At 48.1% G+C, this 20,890-nt stretch overlaps 1 protein-coding gene across 4 annotated transcripts in view; it reads right to left on the bottom strand.

Moving 5' to 3' along the window:
* Window positions 1-5,490: 5,490 nt before the first annotated feature.
* Window positions 5,491-20,890, bottom strand: part of IRF2 (interferon regulatory factor 2) — an 80,301-nt gene continuing 64,901 nt past the window's right edge. For 3 of the 4 annotated variants that reach the window (XM_027598064.2, XM_027598065.2, XM_027598066.2), the window contains exons 7-9: window positions 15,383-15,547; window positions 8,160-8,206; window positions 5,491-6,850 (exon numbers count right to left, since the gene is read on the bottom strand). In XM_027598064.2, coding sequence (XP_027453865.1) covers window positions 6,542-6,850; window positions 8,160-8,206; window positions 15,383-15,547 — 521 coding nt within the window. In that variant the 3' untranslated portion in view covers window positions 5,491-6,541. The remainder of the gene's footprint in view (window positions 6,851-8,159; window positions 8,207-15,382; window positions 15,548-20,890) is intronic. The other variant, XM_027598063.2, reaches the window with a different exon arrangement.

The following is a 20,890-nucleotide window of genomic DNA, read 5'->3' as shown; positions in this document are numbered from 1 at the left end:
CTGATCGCCAACCTTCACGGTCAGGGCAGACATGGAAGCAGCCCTAAAGTCGGCTCCTCCAGCCTTCCACACAATGCTAGAAACACCTGTTTCTCTCTGCTCAATGCCTTCCTGCTTAAAATAGCTAGAGTGGTTTCTGTTTCCTGCAACTGAACCCTGCTGATACACACTGTTTTCCTTCTTTCCCGCTAACTGTGGGTCTTTGCAACTGCCAACACTTCAACTGATCCTTTAAGCTCTAAAATGAAATTTTGAATATCCCTGTTTCACTCCCTATCTCTCTCATCCAGCTTTATTTTTCTCCATGGTATTTATTGTCACTCAACGATGATTTATGGGTTGAATGTCCACCCCTCCTAGAATTTAAGCTCCACTGGAACAAGGACTTGGTTTTGTTCATGTCTATACAGTTCTCTAACACAATAGCCCTGGCAAAGAGTGGGAATGTAATACACAATAGTGAATGAATGAATCTAGTTTTTTTTTTTAATTAAGCTTTATTTATTTATTTATTTGAGAGCGAGAGAGCAGGACGAGGTGCAGAGGGAGAGGGAGAGAAAGTCTTAAGCAGACTCTGCACTGAGCAAGGAGCCCCACTTGGGGCTCAATCTCATGACCCCTAGATCAAGACCTGAGCTGAAACCAAGAGTCGGATGCGCTTAACCGACTATGTCACCCAGGCGCCCTGAATCTATTTTTCTTAACAGAACACTACTACTAAATTAATGCCTTCCTAATAGACCCATCAACAATATGCCCTTAATGATGCCTCTTCATGAAGCTTCCACCTGGGTTTAGAAAATCTAAAAGGAATACACCATGACATCTGTTCTCTGGATCTTCGCATTAAATTTAAGGTGACTAATTCCTCCCAGCTTACCTGAGACTTTCCCAGTTGTAGCACTGAAGTCCCACATCGTGGGAACTCCAGCCCTGGGCAAACCAAGATGGTTGGCTACCCTAACTAAATTCATGAGGTGCTAAAGAAAGGCATTTGGAATTATGTTACTTTAAATCAGCCTGGCAAATAAAAGTTTGCAAACACGAATCTGTGAAACCATCCTGTGGTTTCCTTCCCATATCGCGGCCGTGGTGCCAATAACCCCTGAACCCATTTGAGCAAAGGCCTTGAGCTGTATTTCCCACTTTTACCAAGATTCCTGTTTGCTTATCCCCTGGATGTGTCAGGGCTCAGCCTGGGAAATGAAATCTCTTCTGTCGTTCATAGTTACATTAAAACTACGATTTGTCAACTTCCCAGAGAGAAGGTGCAGCAGCATTTATAGCACCAGATCCCAAAGGGAAGGCAAGAGAAGTCCAAGTCCATAATCTCTTCAGGAGTCAGAAGAGTGAACTTCAGAGAAGATTTATTATTTATTTATTTATTTATTATTTCTATTTTTTTGGGAGGGTGGGCAGAGGGAGAGGGAGAGAGAGAATCCGAAGCAGGCTCCACGCCTAGTGTGGAGCCCCACTCAAGGCTCCATCATCCCATGACCCGGAGATCATGACGTGAGCCGCAACCAAGAGTGGAATGCTTAACTGACTGAGCCACCCAGGCGCCCCTAGAGAATATTTATCAATGTTATTTCTAGGCCATTTCTATTTCTTAGTCATCCCTAACTCTAAGGAACTCACCCCCTTTAGCTGCTAAAGTTATCCTGAAACTTCAGTGAGTTCAAACATAACTTGTGGATTGAAAATGTCAACACCTTTGAACTGGTGCATTAGAGAGAATCGGGAGAATATGAGCGTTCTCAGATCTATGACCTAGCCTCCCGGCAGAGGGAACATCTTGGGCATTCTCTTTCCCTGATGATTCATGTGGACGGGTGTTTGGGTGTTTAGATTTTAGAACGTTCTTCTCAACCAAAACTGAAACTGAGAGGCGCAATCACTCTGGAATTTTTTGCACCTGCAAAAACAGTTGTGTTACTAAAATCAGCTGCTTTTGCTTCGCAGGCTGCTGCATGTGATGGTGGTGTTTCTCCAGCCACGCGTGTAAGGGGTTCACTGCCAGGCACTTACACAGTCCCGGCACAGGACCTCTCACAGAGCCAGCATTCTCCGTTCCAACGCGTTTATCATGCAGATCCAGAGAAACGGACCAAACCTCCAAAGAACAGCTTGCTTACAGCACCAGAAGTGCACGTGCAACTTCTCTCCATAAGAAATTGGTCAGACTTGAGAAAATGCTTTTCAGACCGTGTGCACTCTGAAATGTCCTATGTCTTGATCCTTCCCCAGCATGACTCAAGTTCTTGGACAGACTTAACATTTCTGCTAAAACCAGCTATTAGGCCTGGCCACTTCCTTCCTTCCTGGCACTATTTTCAGTAGCAGAGACACGGAGCCCCTGCACCTGTTGCTGGAGCCACAGAAGGAGACCTCTACAAACGCTCATTTGTCCCCACGGCACAGGCAGGGATGCCCGAGCTGCGGCAGGGGGGCCGGTGTCAGTGTCCAAAGGGGCCGGTTGGGACTCAAAGAGGCCAGGCAGCCTCAGGAGGGAACAATTCTTGGCACCTTCTTGGCACACCCTGGGGCTCCTCTCCGGGTCGGCAGCTGGCCACGGCCCCGGGGGGCGCAGCCAAGAATTCCAGCCCTGTTAACTTTTGATACTGGGATGGCGGATCCCAGCGGAGGGGGAGGAGGTTCTGAGGATGACTACCAACCTCGTTCGTCATGTTGGGATGCAAATGTGACTTTGAGATGCTTACAGTCCTGCGGGCTGTGACGCTCTTGGGGAGGGGTCCACTGCAGCCTGGGAACAGATGGAGAGCTGGCTCCTGGCCCCCTTGGCTGGTCAAGGGTTGGGTCCCACTGGCTCTGATCATCCTGGCCCTGGTTATGCCACTGGATGGAATTTTAGCATGAGGTAGCTGAACACCACCAGGTAAAAACCGGTTTCTGCTCCCGTTCTCTTTTCAAACCAAAACTAGTCCCGAGACACTGGATATCTGGCATGGCATGCCAGGGACTCATCTTGGCTACCTCATTGCAAATCTCCTCCTAGCATGCTTTTTGTCTTTCTTCAGTAGAATTTGGCAGAAGAGCGGGGTTCTTATTTTCACCTTTTATCTGGGTCTGTTTGTCCACAGCTAGAATAACAGGGGCTTTTAAAAACCTAATGCGTTTAACGTTCAAAGAATGGCCTCAAGCAAATGGAATGTCTAATGTTCCCTCTCTCCAGCTTAGGGCAGGAGGCCACTTGGGGGCTTAACATCTTTTTCATTGACAAGCAAAATATTTCCAAAAGCACAAGTTTTAAAATTCAGAACCCTGAGACGGAATCACTAATAATCGTCCTCATTCCTAAGATGTTTACCTCAGTAGCGGGTACCTGATAGTTTAGTATACTTTAAATGTGAAGAAAAAAAAAAAAAAAGGAAGAAAGGGATACTGTTTGGAGGTTTTGATGTCCAGTGGATTTGTGTGTCTTTCTTATCCATGTGTATTTCTTCTTCTCTATAAATACATTTGAATAGACTAAACACCTCCTTTGGCAGCTACTTCATCAAAACATTGAAAAAATGCTATGGTTGAGCATGGATTTATTTAGATATTTGCAAGTGGTGTTCTGGAAGCCCTTTGCAGTTCGACGATGGGATGGGTTCTCTCAGCCTTCTGACTGGGAGGAAGTGGCTGTCACTGGATTCACAGTTCACAGCTGTACCACGCTCCTGTTATCAGCGGAGAGACCTGAGTGCTGGCTACAGAGAATGGAGACAATTGTCCCAAAGGCTGTTACGTTGAACTTACTACTTACACACACACACACACACACACACCCAAGCCCATCATAAAAGCGTTATCAGCTCACACAGACGCTGGCCAAATGAAGCACGTGTCCCTAGTACTTCCTTTAACTGACAACAACTAGTTCTGAGGCTTAAGTCCCTGAGATGCCCCATCTCATCTGCATTTCTTCCTCACGTCAACCCTCAGCTTTGCAGAACTAGCTCGTTTTCCCACATTCCCGGCAAGTAACACTTAGGATGATACAGCCTTTCTCAGAAATCACTTAAACACGATTCCGTTCTCCGGGGCCTTATTGTGCATTTCTAAATCCCGAAATTTCTTTCAGCTGGTAAGGGTCTGTAAGTCTGGTCACAGCCACGGAGGTGGAGGACACAAGCCCAGGGATGGCATCTGGGACCTGCCGAGCTGCGCAAAGGCGCAGGATGCGAGCTGACTCCTCCACTTTTGGAAGAGAGAAGGGGAACCGGGACAAAAGCCACCCTTAACCCTCTGACGGCCGGGCCGCGCGACTTAGGGCCACTTTTTGTCATTATTTTTTCAACTTATTTAAAAACAGGATGATTAAATAGAAGAACTTAGAAGTCACAACAAACTGGACTCATTTATTTAGGACTCGGGAGAAGAGGAGGTCTTCACTGAAGAGCATAGTGCTTAGGAGGAGGGAGCCTCTCCTTCCTCTTTAGGACTTCTTTCACTAAGAAGGTGAGGCTTTCCAATGAAATTGAGTAAACACACAGTCAACAAAGTGCTCCGCACAGAAGAAGTCAACCATCAAGATGTGGCATTTCAACCCAACACATCAACGAGTAAAATGCTTCAGTTAATTTCTGTTCTGAGCTGGATAATTTTATGACCACTAATTATGTCTGCAGCCACACATGGAGAAAAGCATAAAAATAGCTCTCTGTCCTTTCATTGAAGGGACCTTTTCAAATATTAACTTAGCAATCTCCTCCTCAACACCCAGGGGTAGTAGATAGGCAGGTAAGTCTTCGTTTTCTGACTTTATAGATATCATGGATGCATGAGAGGTTAGTGCAGTGGCTTTTCCAAGGTCAGGGACACACCTTGAAATGACAAATGGGTGAAGGAGTCTGGAGTTCTGTCATGCAAAAGGACATGCCCTAAGTACTGAAGACAGCTTCTCTAAGGCCCCAGGTCCTGGATAGAAGACTGAGGTAGACCAGGAGCCCAACATGCATTTCCTAGTACTGAAAACATCTTGCCCACGGGCCCGGTATGTGACATAAATACAAAATTTTAGTCATATGTATAGGCCTATGGATGAGAACAGGAAAAGCACAGAGGTGGGTGGAATGTGCTCACAGTAGAGAAGGAGATAGTGGGGTGGCTTTGGACTCCCTCCGCTGTCACACCAGACTTGGCCTTCACTTGTGCCCTTGATTCTTACTACCCATGTGACCTTGAGTAAAGGCATTTTCATCTGAAGCCTCCATTTCTTCCATGTGAAATGGAGCTAAGTCCCGATCCAGGACACAACCTTGACGAGTGAAGAAGGTAGCTCATTTACACGCGCAGCTGAGCACCTGGCTCGGGGTGCGCACTCGAAAGCGGAGGCCGTTCAATCTTCAGAGTAAGACACCTCCAGGGTTTCTTGTGGTTGAAATGGGATAAAGTTTTGATCCCCAAGAAGCAATGATACTTTGCCGCCCCTATCCCATGGTGGTACTCTCAAGTAGACACAGACAAAGTCAGGCATGATGCCCATTAAAAATTTAACTATATATCATATTCATTTATTATCAATCCACAGGATAATTTGATTGCTACATGAGCTCATAAAAGCTTTTTCACCTTTACAAAATTAAAAAAAATGTGCCACAAGGATGTAATAACAACTGCTGATAAACAAGAAAAGGAATCTTAAAATTATAAATTTGCTGTAGAAAAGATAAAAAACAATTATATTTTCTTTAGAATTTTACCTTGAATAAAATATTCCCCTGTATAAAAAATAAAAAAGCTTGCTCTGGTTAGAATTAGAATATTTTTGTCTTCAAATCTGGGAATTTGCATAATATCTCCATGATAGTTTTCCTTTGTACCGCGTGGCATTCAAGCACAGCAGATTAGATTTTCTTTTTCTTTCTTTCTTTTTTTTTTTTTAAAGCAGTCTTAAAAATGGGACATCTGTGGAGAAGTTCATTTTCTTCTTCTCCTCAGGGATGTGGAACACAGCCTTTGCGGGGAGGAAAAGGAGGAAAGGAACTGGGTGGGATGGGCCGGGAAGCGGGACAAAGGGCCGCGAAGGGGTTGGTGGGGGGCGCTGAATGTGCTGAGAAATAGAGCAAGATCACAAGAAGAAGGTCTATCTGTAAGTGCTTTAAGATAAGGTGCAGAAGCAGACTGCAACGTCGCTAGTACTGCCCTATGTACATATTCACAAGAATAAAAAATTCCAGCTAGTTCACATTTTCTCATCCGTTCTGAGGCATCCACTCCACCATGCTGGCCTTGACCACAGGCAATGCAGCACCTCGCTGCCCGTGTGAGTGTTGGTCCTATGACGTCCTTGAACTTGAGGGAGCAGCCCTGGGAGATCCAGCAGGCTCTAGAGATACGCGTCTACCAATGGGCTGGAGTCCTGAGTTAAAAAGAAGCTCCAGTACTGGAGTTGGACACAGCAATCAATGTTCTATTGTCAAGGCTTTTTCCCTTAGATTTGTCTAAAACAGGTGTCAGAGAGAAAAAATAAAATACAAACAAACAACAAAACAAAGCCAAGAAATCCCAACAACCACCAGGGGAAGTCGAAGGCTTAACAGCTCTTGACACGGGCCTGGGTGATATCTGATGTTTTTTTGATGACGCTGGCCCGAGTCTCCCGGTCCGGCCGACTGCTGCCGGGCGCTGGGGTCACGGAGGGAGGGAGGGGCAGGTCTGGTAAAGTGGGCCATGAGCTGTTGTAAGGCACCGGACAGCTCTCCTCTTTGATGGTGACCTGGAGGTCAGGTTTGTTGGAAGTAACGAAGGTCGCCATGCTGGGCAGCAGGTAGGTGCTTCGTGTCCCCATGTTGCTGAGGTACTGTTTGCCTTCAATATTCCTCTTCCGCCAGTGTGGTCGTCCCTTTCAAACAAAAGAATCAAGATATATATTTTTTTTCTTTGCCTTCGATCGAATGGCTTAAAAAAAAAAAAAAAAAGATGCCCCCCACCCCCCAACTCCATTCCCACACGTTGGTGTGTTCACTGAGTTTCTGAAGAGGCGTGGAATGAACAGAAGCTTAGCGACTCGACATCCCTCAACTGAGATCCACACCCAGCTGTTCACATCCCAAGCAACGGTTTCTCTTCCCTTTTCATCAATTCCCATTTGCTACCTCCCAGAAAAATAGCCAAAACTGTTCTAGGAAGGCAGGAAAATAAAGCAGCAACTTGGTTTCTGGTTCCCCTCTCCTCTGGCCCCCCAGCCTGATCATAAGGTAGGCTTTAGGTCATCACGGCTGGTGTGTCAGAGAGTCTTGCTTCCTCACTCACGGCCCAACCCAGCCTTTTGAGTCAATCTGTGCTTTCAGAGAAAGGGAAGTGAGGAACCCAGAAGGTGAGCGCCTTTCCACTGCTTTCAAACAGGTACAGCTTAGCGCTCCAGCGTGCCAAGCAAATAGGGGGTCTCGGGGGGGGGTGGCTTCACTCAAAGAAGGCAATGGAATTTCTGACCTTGAAGAAACAGGGTTGGAATGTCTGTGAGCATCTACACTTCCTGTCTTTTCAGAGTTCCTGGACTCCACTTGAAGTGTTTAGTATACTGGGAAATCACGAACTGAAACAACCATTAGTCAGTCAGTCAGTCAGTCGCTCTCTTTCTCTCTCAAACAGACACAAAGCCGGAGGTTACAGCCATTTCCTGCCATTGTGGGAGCCCAGCCTGGAGCGGACTGAACACACACCTAGCCCCCGGGCACGGACCACAGAGGGAGGGGACTCCAGGTAACCGTGGAGATCCTTTGGCTTAGCACTTCCTGCCGGTGACTTCCGGTCACCGCTTTTGGCCACTTGGCCCTTCTGTTTCTGCTGGTGAATTAGGACGTGCGTAGTGGTGAGAATATCAACAATTTCTGGCCTCCACCTCAGTCGCCAGTTCCTGCTGTCAGAGCCTCTTTTTCTAACGGGAACACCTTACTCTCTTTCCTCCCATTCAGCTCCCAAAGCTTAAATCTATACTTCAAAATCCAAAAGTACGGCAAATTTTCATGTTATGTATATTGGATCACACACACACACACACACACACACACACCCACACACACACACAAAATCCTCCAGCAGAACTCCTGATCACACTTGGAGAAACGTAACTAGCAGCAAGGAACCCGAAGGGTTGGTGGGGAACACTCCCACAGCGTCTGTTGGAGCCGAGTGGCGGCCGCCATGCTTACCTCGACGCTCTCTTCATCACTGGGCACACTATCGGTAGTTTCGCTTTCTGTTCACAGAGAGAAAAACACAGGGCTATCATTCCTGCCGCTCAAACTGTGGTGAGGCTCAGGCAGTGTTTAAAAAATATATCAGCACTTCTTTTTTTCAAAGGAGAAATGGGTCAGTGAACTCATGATCGTCACCCTCTTTGTGAGGCTCAATAAACACTTGTACTTGGGAGATGCTAGGGTGGATTTTATTTCTCTGATTTTGGCCCTTCGTCCAAGAGTCGCGGGGTAGCTCCCTCTCCAAGGGCCAGGCTGTGTTTTCTCATGGCCGCTACCTCCCAGGATTGGGGTGTTGGCCCCACGGTGCCAATCTGCTCTCTGCTCCCCGGGACCTCTGCTCACTCCTGTGCCCACGTCACCCTCTTTCCTCAGGGCTGCTCTATCCACACACCCCACTCGTGCTTTCTTCCAATCCCTGTCGATGAGTTCACTTCAGTCCCCACTCAGAGCCTTCCTGGATCACCCCCACTTACTCGGATCCCTCCTTTACCTCATATCCCTTTCATACTTATATCTTGGGTTTATAAAGTTGCATCTTCCACCCGGGTTACTGCGGTGGACAGATTCTAGGGTGGCTCCCATGATCCTCATCTCCTGGTGTTTGCTTGCTGGTTGGGACTCCCTCCTCTGCAATGTAGCTGGGACCTGCGACTTGGCTTGAAGCAACAGAACACCGTGAGCGGTGGGATGTATGCGACTATGTCAGGTAAGACCGAATCCTGTCTCGTGAGGAGACTTTCTCCCTTGCTGGCTCTGAGGAAACAAGGAGCCATGTTGGGAAGATTTGCATGACAAAAAAACTAAGAGCTGCTTCCGGCCAACAGCCAGCAAGAAACCGAGGCTCTCAGTCTGACAACCCGCAAATAACTACATTCCACCCCAAATCCTGTGAGCTTAGACGTGGACGTCCTCCGCGACATCCCACCCTCAGACGAGCTAGCAGCCCTGGACCATAGCTTGACCACAGGTCTGTGAAGGCAATATGCTGAGCAGAGAACGCAGCTAAGCCATGCCTGCACTCCTGACCCTCAGAAACTTGGGGGGGGGGGGCGGGGAGGTAACAAATGTGTGTTGTCTTAAACTACTAAGGTTTGTGGTTATGTTGTGATGCAGCAATAGACAACTAATTCGCTTACCATCCTGACTCAGTCTGCCAGCTTCGAGACACAGAGCAGGTTCCCTAACTTCAGAGTGTAGTTTCCTCATCTGTAAGACGGGAGTATTGACATCTTCCCAAGAGGATTAAGTGATGAATCAGTGAGAGGATGTGTGGGAAAAGGCCTAGCACAGGGCCTGGCCCACCGTGTACACTCAATAAATGACAGCACACCTTTGTCCTGAGCTCATCGGCCTTGCTCAACAGTGGATTTGCACAACAGGCTAGATTAGCAGAGTCTAAGTCAATAGCTAGCGATCACACATCACCTGTACGTATAATACAAGATTTTTTTTAATTAAAAAATTTAATTTTTAAGTTAAATTTTTTAAGTGAAATATTTTTCATCTTTTTTAAATAAAAGATTGATGGTGTGCAGCTCTTCAGTGTCCATAGCTGAAAACACAGAGGGTAGAGAAATACACTGAGCCTTAGAGAGCCCCGAGTCCGGGTCCTTCCTCTGCAGCCAAGGCCTAGCGAGCACATCATGGGGAATGTTTATAGAGAGCCGGCAACTGGGCACGCAGGCCTTGTTTAGCCCCCGCAGAAATCTTCGGTGGGAAGCAACTCCTATCGCCCCCTTTATGCAGAAGAGCTCAGGTGCTCTGGCACCTTCTACCTCTTTCCGCCCCAAACCTACGGAGCAGCTGACCTCCAGGCTCACATCTGGCTGGTGGCACAGGTGGGACCCGAGGCCTCCAGCCCAGACGGAGCCCTTTCGACCATGCAGAGCCCGAGCCTCCAGAGCAGAATCTCTATGACTTAAAGAACAAATGGATAAACTGAGCCACAGGTTCATCCCTCCAACGATGAAAGCGAGAGTGCTGACCACCCTGGGCCCGCCCTGGAGCCTTGCTCCAGTGATGTCTCCCCCGCACCCACCCCAGGGCTTCCCCGGGAGCAACCAGAGCATGGGCTGGGCCTCTCCTCTCCTCAGACGGAGCAGACTTCCCCAGAGCATCCCCAGCGGTGAGCAACGGCCGTCCAGAGAAGGCTTCGCCTGGGCTGACGACGACCCTAGCTCTCGAGGCCCACGGGCCACAGCCGCCACAAGCAAAACAAGTTAAAAAGCCTGCTCGCAGAACCCTCGTGCTGGCGCGGTATCCCAGGGAGGCAGGGATCGGTATGGCCCCTCCCAAGAAGAATGAGGAACAGAGATGTTGAGAAACCTTCCAAAGCTGTGGCCTGAGTCAGCACAGAGGAGAGAAAACACAACTGCACGTCTGACTCCGGGCTCCGAGCGCTGAGCACAACAGCTCTGCTTCCCCGCAGGGAGAGCTCCTGCAGCTCGGGCTGAAATTTCAAGATCCCCTTTCCATTTTTATGCTTAGCTTTCTCTCTGTGCTCTGAAGCCAGGGTTCCTCTTCCTCTCATATGCGTCTAGACCCTCTTTGCTCCTAATTACCTTCCATCAATACCATCATCTTCTGTTCCTTTTCCTCTTCAAACAGAAACAAACACACGCCAGAGGCATGTGGGGCAGGGCGGGGGAGGGGGCAGCTGGAAATCCATGGAAATGAGCAGTTAACACCAGGGTTCTGGGATCCTGCCCCAGCCCCAGCTGCGGGAGGGGGTGGAAGGCAGACCCTGGGCAGACTCCTTGGTAAGCCCTTGCAGAGACCGTGAACATGACCGGAATGTTCACTGCCCTCGAGGACCCAGTTTTTTTTGTTTTGTTTTTTTTAAAGATTTTATTTATTTATTTGACAGAGAGAGAGAGAGAGAGAGAGAGACAGCGAGAGAGGGAACACAAGCAGGGGGAGTGGGAGAGGGAGAAGCAGGCTTCCCGTGGAGCAGGGAGCCCGATGCGGGGCTCGATCCCAGGACCCTGGGATCATGACCTGAGCCCAAGGCAGGCGCTTAACGACTGAGCCACCCAGGCATCCCGAGGACTCAGTTTTCAAAGCTTCAGGGAACCAGTCTGAGACAAGAGAAGACATACATGTTTTGAACTGACATTTTCAGCTAACGCAGATGTTCGTCGAGAGAGGGGCTTCTAAATTAAGATCACCTGCTTCTGGAGTCACTCTAAAGGCTCTCCATATTAGCAAGCTGAGATTTCTAGTTTTTATTGCTTAAAAGAATGGCCCTGAGTGCCTTTCACCTAGGAGCACAAGACGCCTCAAGCTCCGGCCGGAGGACCTGAGACCCTTCTCTCTGGAATAAGCTTGGCTCTCTCGGCTACCCCGACATCACTGGTTTGTTGGGTGCACACAGGCCCTTCTTCCTCTGTTTCCTTGGCTTTCCTTCACTGTTGCCATTCTCAAGATCCCTTTCTATTATCACAAATGAGTTCACGGCACCTGCTGCATCCAGATGAAGGCCACTGCTGAGTATCAGCCTGCACTCTTATTCCATTTTCCCTTTTGAAGAATTTAGATTTGTTTTTTTACTGGTGGTGAATACAATGGAATAAAAAAATGCCGGAGTTGCTTCGCTAATGTGGTGTGACTAAGTGGGAAGTATCTGCAGGGCGTTACAGGTACACGAGTAGCTCATTTCAATGCTGCGGTCCCAGTTTCCCTGAAAGTGACTGTGGGAGGAATGGGGATCGACCCTGGGACGGGCTGATCTCACAGATTGTTCTAGAGAAGGCACTAGTCTTAGCTTCACGCGCCACTTCAGCCCCGTTCTTACTGTCCAACCACCTCAGGAACATTCTGGGGAGGGAGACAGGAGGCTTAATGTGAAAGTCTTTTTTTTTTTTTTTTGCATTCTGACATCCCGGTACGTTTTCCGGAAGGCTCTTGTTCAACAAGTTTTACTCATAAGATGGACAAAGATTTCCTTCCCTCGATCCTTTCCTCAACTCACTAGAAAGCGCAACCAAAAGGTTCAAATCAGAGTCTTCTTCATTTCAAAGCACTGTTACCTTCGCCCCACCCAACAAAATGCAAGCCTGCTATGGTTTCCCTGAGGACCCAAAGTCTTCAGTGCCAGTTGCTAGTCAGATGCTGACAATCTCCACTCTCTCGGTTATAACCAATTAATCCTTTCTATTACACTCTTCTCCATCTTCTTGTCCAGTCCTCCACAAAAATCCTACTATGGCTTTCTTTTACTAAACCCTCCATAACCTAATAAAACCTTGGTGCCATACATACATCAGGCAAGAGGCCACCGTACAGAAGACCTTTAAATACGAAGTGACTGTCCTCTGGAGTTTCCCAAGGTTGGGCTCTGGGATATCGCTCTGCATGATGGAAGTTCTAAGAATCCAACAAGAAATTTATATTGTCTTAAAACATCCCCTGCAAGTACATCCACTCAGGGAAACCGCCTCCTTTCTCGCTTGCCACAAAATTTAGACCATAGAGATGGGACTTGCAAAACGGACTGTGGTTATACTTCAGTGATCAGTCACGGTAAAAAAAAAAAAAAAAAAATCACAAACAACAACCTCCAAATACCAGTTTCCTAAGCAAGTGAATGAAATGGTGAGAGGAAGTTGAAATTCAGTTGAATTTCAGTCCAAACAAAGGAACCTGATCACCAAAACAAAAAAAAAAACAAAACACCAACCCAGACAAGGAGCCTATCCTATTGGGGAACATAAAGTAGGAAGGGTGAATGAACTCAAAAGCTGCCTTTCCCAGCAGAATGCTATAAAATTCCTTGACTGAAAGACCTCAACCAGCCACGGTCCCTAACAGGTAAATTTCGGGTCTGTAAGCTCTGGAAAATTGGCAGTGATGAAACATCTTGGCTCCAGCCAACAAGCCTCACTCCAAAAGGTTCTGGAGAATTCAGACAATGAAAACAAGGGACAGAACCAAAGGCCAGACTGAAGAGCCAGCCTCCAACCACACTCCCTCTGCCCGTCAGCCTGGCACTGCGATCCTTCTTTGCAAACCGATACAAATGTCCTGAAAAGGGTAATGAAATTTTCATCTCTCTCTGCACGGATCAGCTGTTCTTGGGATCCTTCTGCCGAGGCAAGATGCCACTGAGGGCAGAACAGCAAGACGACATCTTTGTGGAAGCCTCGAGAAGGCTTCAGGAAGGCTTCAACAGATAAACAGAAAAGTTTATTCTGAGGCTCCAACCCTTAAAAAAATTAAAACAGCACATGCAACAGCATGATGTAGAAGAAAGTCACACGTTTTCAGCCATAGCTGTGTAAATGTATGCAAAGTAGCCTAGTGTTATCTCAACTGTAAAATTAAGGCATAAACACGCTGCTCTGCCTCCTTTGGTGGGTCCTGGAGGTCAGGAATGTGGGTGCGTTCTGCACCCCAGAGCCCTGTGCACGTGTCCAGGGCAGCGTTACCGGGGAAGGGTTGAGCCCGGGCTGCTGGAACCAGCGACATGTAGGTGGAACCACTGTTCTTCCGCCGACACACTGCCTTACCCACACTGGCCTTGGGTTCCTAATTTTTCAAGAGGGAATAACGATGATACCCAGGCTGACAGGGTGATTCTCCTGATGATGAAGCAAGTCAGCTGCTTCCAAGCATGGAGCACAGTTCCCAGGGCACCACAAACATGCAGCAAATAATAATTATCATCAATGGGGCCTGGCAAAGACCACCAAGGATCTCACACAGGTAGGGGCTCAATGCGTGATGACAAAACAACCCATGAGCAGCTTAGCCTCTCTGACTGATTACAAGCTTCTTGTAGCCAAGGTTCCCTCTCACTTTCCTTCTACATTCCTGGCATAGAAGGAAGTCAGGATCTCGAGGACCCTAGGTGAAATCAGCCCATCACAAAGGTGGTATGATTCCACTCCTGTGAGTTACCCAGAGCGGCCAAATTCATGGAGGCAGAAAGAGCAGGGCGGTTGCCAGGGGCTGGGGGGGCGGCGGGGGAGGGGAATTGGTGTTTCTCGGGGACAGAGTTTTAGTTTTGCAAGATGAGAAAGTTCTGGAGCTGGATGGTGGTGACGGTTGCATAACAAGGCGAATGCACTCACTGCCGCCAAAATGTGCACTTAAAAACAGCAAAAATGGCCAATTCTGGGCTATGTCCATTTCACCGCAATTTGAAAACATAAGCTAAAAATATAGAAAGCTGGTGTTCAGAAAACAGAAGGTTAGGTCAGTGGCTGACAATTCAGAAAGAACCTGTCCTTTGAATCAACCTAATTCTAATTCTGACTGTGTGCCAGCCACTGGAGCGGCCCCCTAACTGGAGGACACTGGGGGCACATCAAGGACACTAGGGAGATTCCTGAACGGGCATTCGAGCTGACGGTAGCTCCTCGGGATACGGCCTCTGCTTTCTATTTTTAATGTCTGCAAGCAATAACATTGACTCAGAATTTATATTTCTAATTATAATCGAGTCCCCTGAAAATTAAGCAGAGATCATGGGAGAGCGTAAGACGATGTAACGGTGGTAGACAAGGGAGCCCCCACTCTGTGCTGTAAAGATGGAAGAACCACCCGAATCTGTTCTAATCCTAGGACTGTCTGGGTCAATTCCTGGGTCGTTACGGGGTCCTTCCCTGGGGAATCGTATCTGGGCTCAGGCACCTGGCCTGATTAGAAGCTCCCCTGAATTGAAAGAGACGGGGAAAATAAATGGAAACGAGTAAACATGGTGGGATGGAACGAGGCTCCGGGTCTCAAGGCTGAGTTCAAGTCCTGACCCAAACACTCACTGGCCATGTGTTGACCTAGGACATCTGCCTTCACTTCCAAAAATTCCGAAGGAGCTGGAAGGAATGGTCTTCGAGGTTCCATCCAGCTTGGTCAAACTCAGATTCCATTGAAAACACCCTTCTGGATTTCTGATAACTTGTGCAAATAAAATAGACTTTGATGAACTACTTCTCCAAAGAAATATTGTTAGTCATGCACGAAAACGTTATGGGTGATCAAGTCAAGAAATGCTGTGGCCATGTCTTCTGAGAACACAAGTACCCAAGAAGATGTCCGTGGGGAAAATAAAGCAAGAATAATTCCTAGGACGGAGGAGAGGCTCTTTGCTGTGCAGTGAAGCGGGTGGCCCCACACTGAGGGACTGCCCCCACCCATCCTTGCTCAGCTCCAAAGGTTCCCACCTACCCTCTTACCTGCATAGGAAGACACGGGGGAAATCTGCAGAGGGTAGAGCTCACTCATGCTGACCGGCTGTTCGTCACTCTCGGTGGTCACCTCTACAACTTGGCAGATGTCCGGAGGGTTAGTGACAATCTCTTGATCCTCGATGTTGCTGTCCAGATGGGACTGTCCTACAACTTCAAAGATAAGACAGCCATCATGCACCGATGCCTGACTCACCGTTGTAGCATGCACTCTCAAGAAAGCCAACCTTTCCCAAAAGAGTTGAAGAGTCAGGAATCAGATTCTCAGTCACCACATGTCATCGGCCGTGAAACCGAAGAATGGCCTTAGCTTTGGGTCAATGTCTCCAGAGAAGCAGCTTTGCCAGGAACCTGGCTCCCCGAGGCTATTTCCAGCACGCTGGCCAATGGTGCTTACATGTGGCAATGTCCCAAACTCAATCTAGTCATAGCCAAGCCTGCAGGACCCGAGGCTGCACCCAGAGCTAGCCCCAGGGCCACATAGACAGTGCTTCGCACTTGACCCATTTCTGTCCTCTGCTCTTGCGCCAAAGGAAGCTGCTGTACTGTTTTCCAGGTCCTGGGTCCAGAGAGACATAATCGAATTTTACTAAGGAGAAAGGACCACCAAAATCCATTCCACTGTATCATTTCCAGCTCTGGGGGCTCTGTTCATGCTCCCAGCCCTTTCCTACCCTCCAGGCAACGTGACCACGGGAGGAAATATCAGAACAACGGGGACAGAATGCTTTCCCAAGCCTCACACAGATTTGCCACACCAGCTCCCAGGACACCGAGAAGATGAATTCCCACCGCCCTGGTTCTGAATCCTGCCTCAACTTTTCATTAATTAAATTTTTTAGTTCAAATTCGTTGTAGCTTCACATACAGTTGGAAAAAATAATAGACACAGATCCTGGGTGCCCTTTACCCAGTTTCCCCCAATGGAAACATCTTGGAAAACTCTAGCACACTATCAGGATACTGACGCTGCTAACATTCTACACTCCTTGCTGTGATTTTCCCAGTCTCCCTCGTACTCCTCTGTGTGTGTGTATATGTGTGTGCCATTAGTTTTATGCAATTGTATGTCATATTTCCTGTGTTTATCTCATGTGCTCACCATATGTCATCTCATGTGCTCACCATATGTCATCTCATGTGTTCACCAGCGTAGTCAAAATACAGAACAGGTCCCTCATCACAAGCATCTCCTATACCCACCTCCCGTTAGCCTCTCCTCCCCACCATCTCTAACCCCTGACATCTACTCATCTGTTCCCCAGTTCCGTAATTTTTGTCCTTTCAAGGATGTTTCATGAATGAGGTCACACAGTAACCTTGTGAGAGGAACTTTTTCACTCAGCGTAATTACCCGGAGATTCATCCACGCTGCTGTGTAATGTACATCCATACCCGGTTCCTTTCCACTGCTGAGTAATACTCCCTGGTATGGGTATACCACAGTCTGTTTAACTACGCATCCACTGAAGGACTTCTGGGTTGTTCACGTTCTTTGGCTATTACAAACAAGGCTGCCAAGAACATTTGTGTACAGGGTTTGTATAAATGTAAGTTTCCATTTCCCTGGGATAAACGCCCAAGAGTGCAATTGCTGGACCACATGGTAACTTCATGTTCCATTTTACAAGAAACTGCCAAACTACTGCTTGGCATGGCTACACTGCTTCACATTCCCAGCAATGTATGGATGACCTAATTCAGGCACATTCTCACCAGCTTTTGGTGTTGTCGCTATTTTCCTACTTCAGCCACTCAGAAAGGGGTGTACCGGTATCTCCTTGTGGTTTTAATCTGAATGCTCCTAACGCCCTCCCCTGCTTTTAAACAGAACTGACCTTATGCTTCTGTTGGCAATTGACTGAAAGAAGTATCCCTGAAAACTGGCATTGATAAACAAATGGAAACAACAAAGGAATAACAATGTTTTCCCAAGGGCCTCAAAATATTTTGCCACCATAATCAACGTTTTACTCATGCCTGTGCACGTTAGTTTAACACTGCCGCCCAGGACAATGACAGGCAAGCCGCCCCAATCCTTTTATCAATTAAGAAGCTCAGGCACAGAGAGGTAGATTAATTTCCCCAAAGTCACACAGTTCAGGTTCTGTGCAGGGCTCCCCGTCCCTCACGTTTTCTCGACCGTCAGTTTAGGCAAAAAGGCCATCGCGTCCCGATCTTCTTGAGAAGTTTGCCACCCTGGGCAAGTTCTTGTCTTAACTGCTCAGCATTTTAATTGCTCCAGTATTTTTGTTTACAAATGAGTTCCTGTTTTAATTACTTTTTGGAGAGAGACGAAATGACCAGCACGAGGTAGAGAAAACATGACCTGATTCTATTCAGAGATGGCTTGAGAGGGGAGTGAGAATTCTGGAGTTCTGGAATGAAGCGAGGGAAGGCACCCAAGAGGCTGGGGGAAGGAGATGTGGGGATGTGATAACCATCCAGAAAGCCACAGCATTCAGAGAGGAAGGGAAACGGAATGTTGTTTAGGTTCTCCTGGAGGGGATAAAATTAAAGAAGAGGAAGGCAGGCTATATATGGCAGGCAGACTCCCAAATTCTTATTTTATCCTCTGGACTATCCTATTTGAGCATGAAGAGCATCAATTATGCCTTTCACCAGACACAGACGGAGCGCCGACACTGACCTCTCCCAAGTCTCCTCTGCCTCTTCTCTCACGGAAGATAAAATGGCAGGAAAACAAGATTTCCCAAATCCTAAAAGCAGTTGGCAGAGAGAAACCAAACGGGGTGCGCGTGCACATGCACATGCGTGTGTCTGAGGAGGGGCTGGCTATAAGCAATACCCTGCCCACTAAGGCAGTTAAGGTCTTCTATAAATGCCGACTTAAATCGAAGCCACTCTAACTTCCAGTACTCCAAAGTCCAACTCTCTTTTGCCCTGTCGTTCCAAGTAGACAGCAAGTGAGCTGGGAGTACACCTGATGGCAGCAACTCAAATGTCTTCCTCTCCCAACAGCCCCTTGCTCTGACCAGGAATTCTCCCCCTCGCTGCTTTTCCCCCAAAATGCCCAGCTGAGTCGGTCATTCAACTCACGGAAGCACCTACTTTGTAGGTAGGTGTGCTTACTGAGCACCTACTTTGTAAGAGACGTTGTTGTCAAGTACGAGGAGGGGCAGAGCACGAACAATCCAGGCAAGGGCCCGGTTTGTGAGAACTCTGGGAGGACTCCGGGCCAGCACAGAATGCTCTAGAGGTTAAGTTTAGGGCAGTTGTGAAAAGAAAAAGAAGGGAAGGGGGCCGGGGAGAGGCCATAGGAAAAGAGTTGAGAAAGTGGAGTAATTTTTTCCAGTCTGAGGAATCAAAGGCTTCATTGAGGCAGTAACACATGGTTGGAAGGGGAGGGTGAGCAAGAGGCAGTGTTCAGAATGCCTCCGTCTTTCTGAGCCTTCTCCTGGCCACCCCAGAACAGACGGTCCTCTCCTTCCAGAGCGCCTCTCCCTCACTGTCCCCACTGCTCGGCCAAAACTACAACGTGACACAACCCTGTCCCACTTCCTGACTTTCTGCCTCGTATCGCAGGTTAATTCTATGTATCTCCCTTTAACTTTTTATTTGCGAGCCTCCTCTCCCAACCAAGTGGTGGCTCCCGAGAAGAGTTGGGAACTGGGATTAGAACCTCCTGTACCAAATCCCAGCACAGGCTCATGGCTTACGCCCGCGGTTAGCTCCATGGAGCTCTGCTAAACAAACCGACGAGTGGACAGACCGAGGCCCACCGACCAGAGCCAGAGTCCCGCAGGAGATCACAACCACCTGGAAACACCGCGTGTGACAGTGAATGCTTCCTAGCAAATTTCAAGACTTCTGGCAAGGGGGCTTTTCAGAACCTAGATGAAGTGATGGAGACAGAGGGGGCCATAGTTGCCCGAAGCTGGGGGTAAGGGGAGGAAATGTTTGGGGTTGATAAAATGTCCTGGGTCTTGAATATAGTGGTGGTTGCACACGCTTCTGTCAAAACTCACAGAACTGTACACAAAAAGGGGTTCATTTTAGGGCGCCTGGGTGGCTCAGTTGGTTAAGCGACTGCCTTCGGCTCAGGTCATGATCCCGGAGTCCCGGGATCGAGTCCCACATCAGGGTCCCTGCTCAGCGAGGAGCCTGCTTCTCCCTCTGACCCTCCCCCGTCACATGTACTCTCTCTCTCTCATTCTCACTCTCTCAAATAAATAAATAAATCTTTAAAAAAAAGGGGGTTCATTTTATGCTATTTCACTTAACATCTGAACAACACCGGGGGCCCAACTCACAAGCTGCAAACCCAAAGGAGAAGGAAGGAATGCCCAACGTCTGGGATGTTTTCTCTGCATGTGCTTTAGGCACTAGCCCTAATCAACTGACCGATCTCTCTCTCACTCAGGAGTTCCCTGAACCACCAGCCTTTGTCCCAAGTGACGACATGGACAGTAACACTGACTCCTGACAGTCAAAAAGACACTCACATAGCAAACTGTTAGCAATCTGCTACAACGAATCAAGTCAGAAGTGATACCATGCAGGGCGCCCGGGTGGCTCAGTTGGTTAAGCGTCTGCCTTCGGCTCAGGTCATGATCCCGGGGTCCTGGGATCGAGCCCCGCATCGGGCTCCCTGCTCAGCGGGGAGGCTGCTTCTCCCTCTGCCTCTGCCTCTGCCTGCCGCCCCCCTGCTTGTGCTGTCTTTCTCTCTCCCTCCTTCTCAAATAAATAAATCAACTCTTTAAAAAAAAAAATTGCCACCGCGTGGGGCACCCGAGGACCCTGACATAAATAAGAGTAACAAAAACAAACACTTCCTGAGCACTTACCTTTGCCTTTCCCACTCAGCCCTGACCTCCCACCTGGAAGACTCCATGACCCCATGAGGAAGGTATAATTATCGTCCCCATTCTAGACATGAGGAAAGGCATCGTGGAGAGTTAAATATTAATTCAAGGTCAGACGGCCAGTAAGTGGCAGAACCAGGAGTCAAATTCCACTCTCTCTGACCCCGAGGCTCAACTCAAATACTCTGCAGGGCGGTCTCCCCAACCGAAAGAACTCATCAAGTTCCCACCGGGCTGCTCCTGGCTTTCTAAGCCCATCTGAGGATAAAAACTTAGGAATCTCACCTTACTGAGACCCTGGGCTCATAACCAGTAGTGAAATTGCTTTTCAGCAGCTCTATACTTGGGTGCCAAGGAAATTCTCCAATGGTTAGAGGGGCTAGGAATCCACTAAGCTTCTCCAGCACATCAGGTCAGCCCATCAGGAAAAAAGTCACCCACAGGAATGTAATTTTATCTGGACCTAGTTGCTAAGAATTGCAACAATATTATTCATGGCCGCTTACTGATGAACCAGTTTGGTTCCTTAAAAGGTCATTCTAACTTTATTAACAATTGCTGATTTAATGTAGGCCTCCACCTGAGAAAGCAGTTGCCCCCATGCTTCCCAGAAACCTCTTAAGAGCAGAGACTATTAGAACTGAAAACAGGGGGCTCTGGAAGGGGAGTG

This window comes from Zalophus californianus, chromosome 2 (assembly GCF_009762305.2).
Source record: "Zalophus californianus isolate mZalCal1 chromosome 2, mZalCal1.pri.v2, whole genome shotgun sequence".
Classification (NCBI taxonomy): Eukaryota; Metazoa; Chordata; class Mammalia; order Carnivora; family Otariidae; genus Zalophus; species Zalophus californianus.
This window is presented reverse-complemented; position numbering and strand designations above follow the sequence as displayed.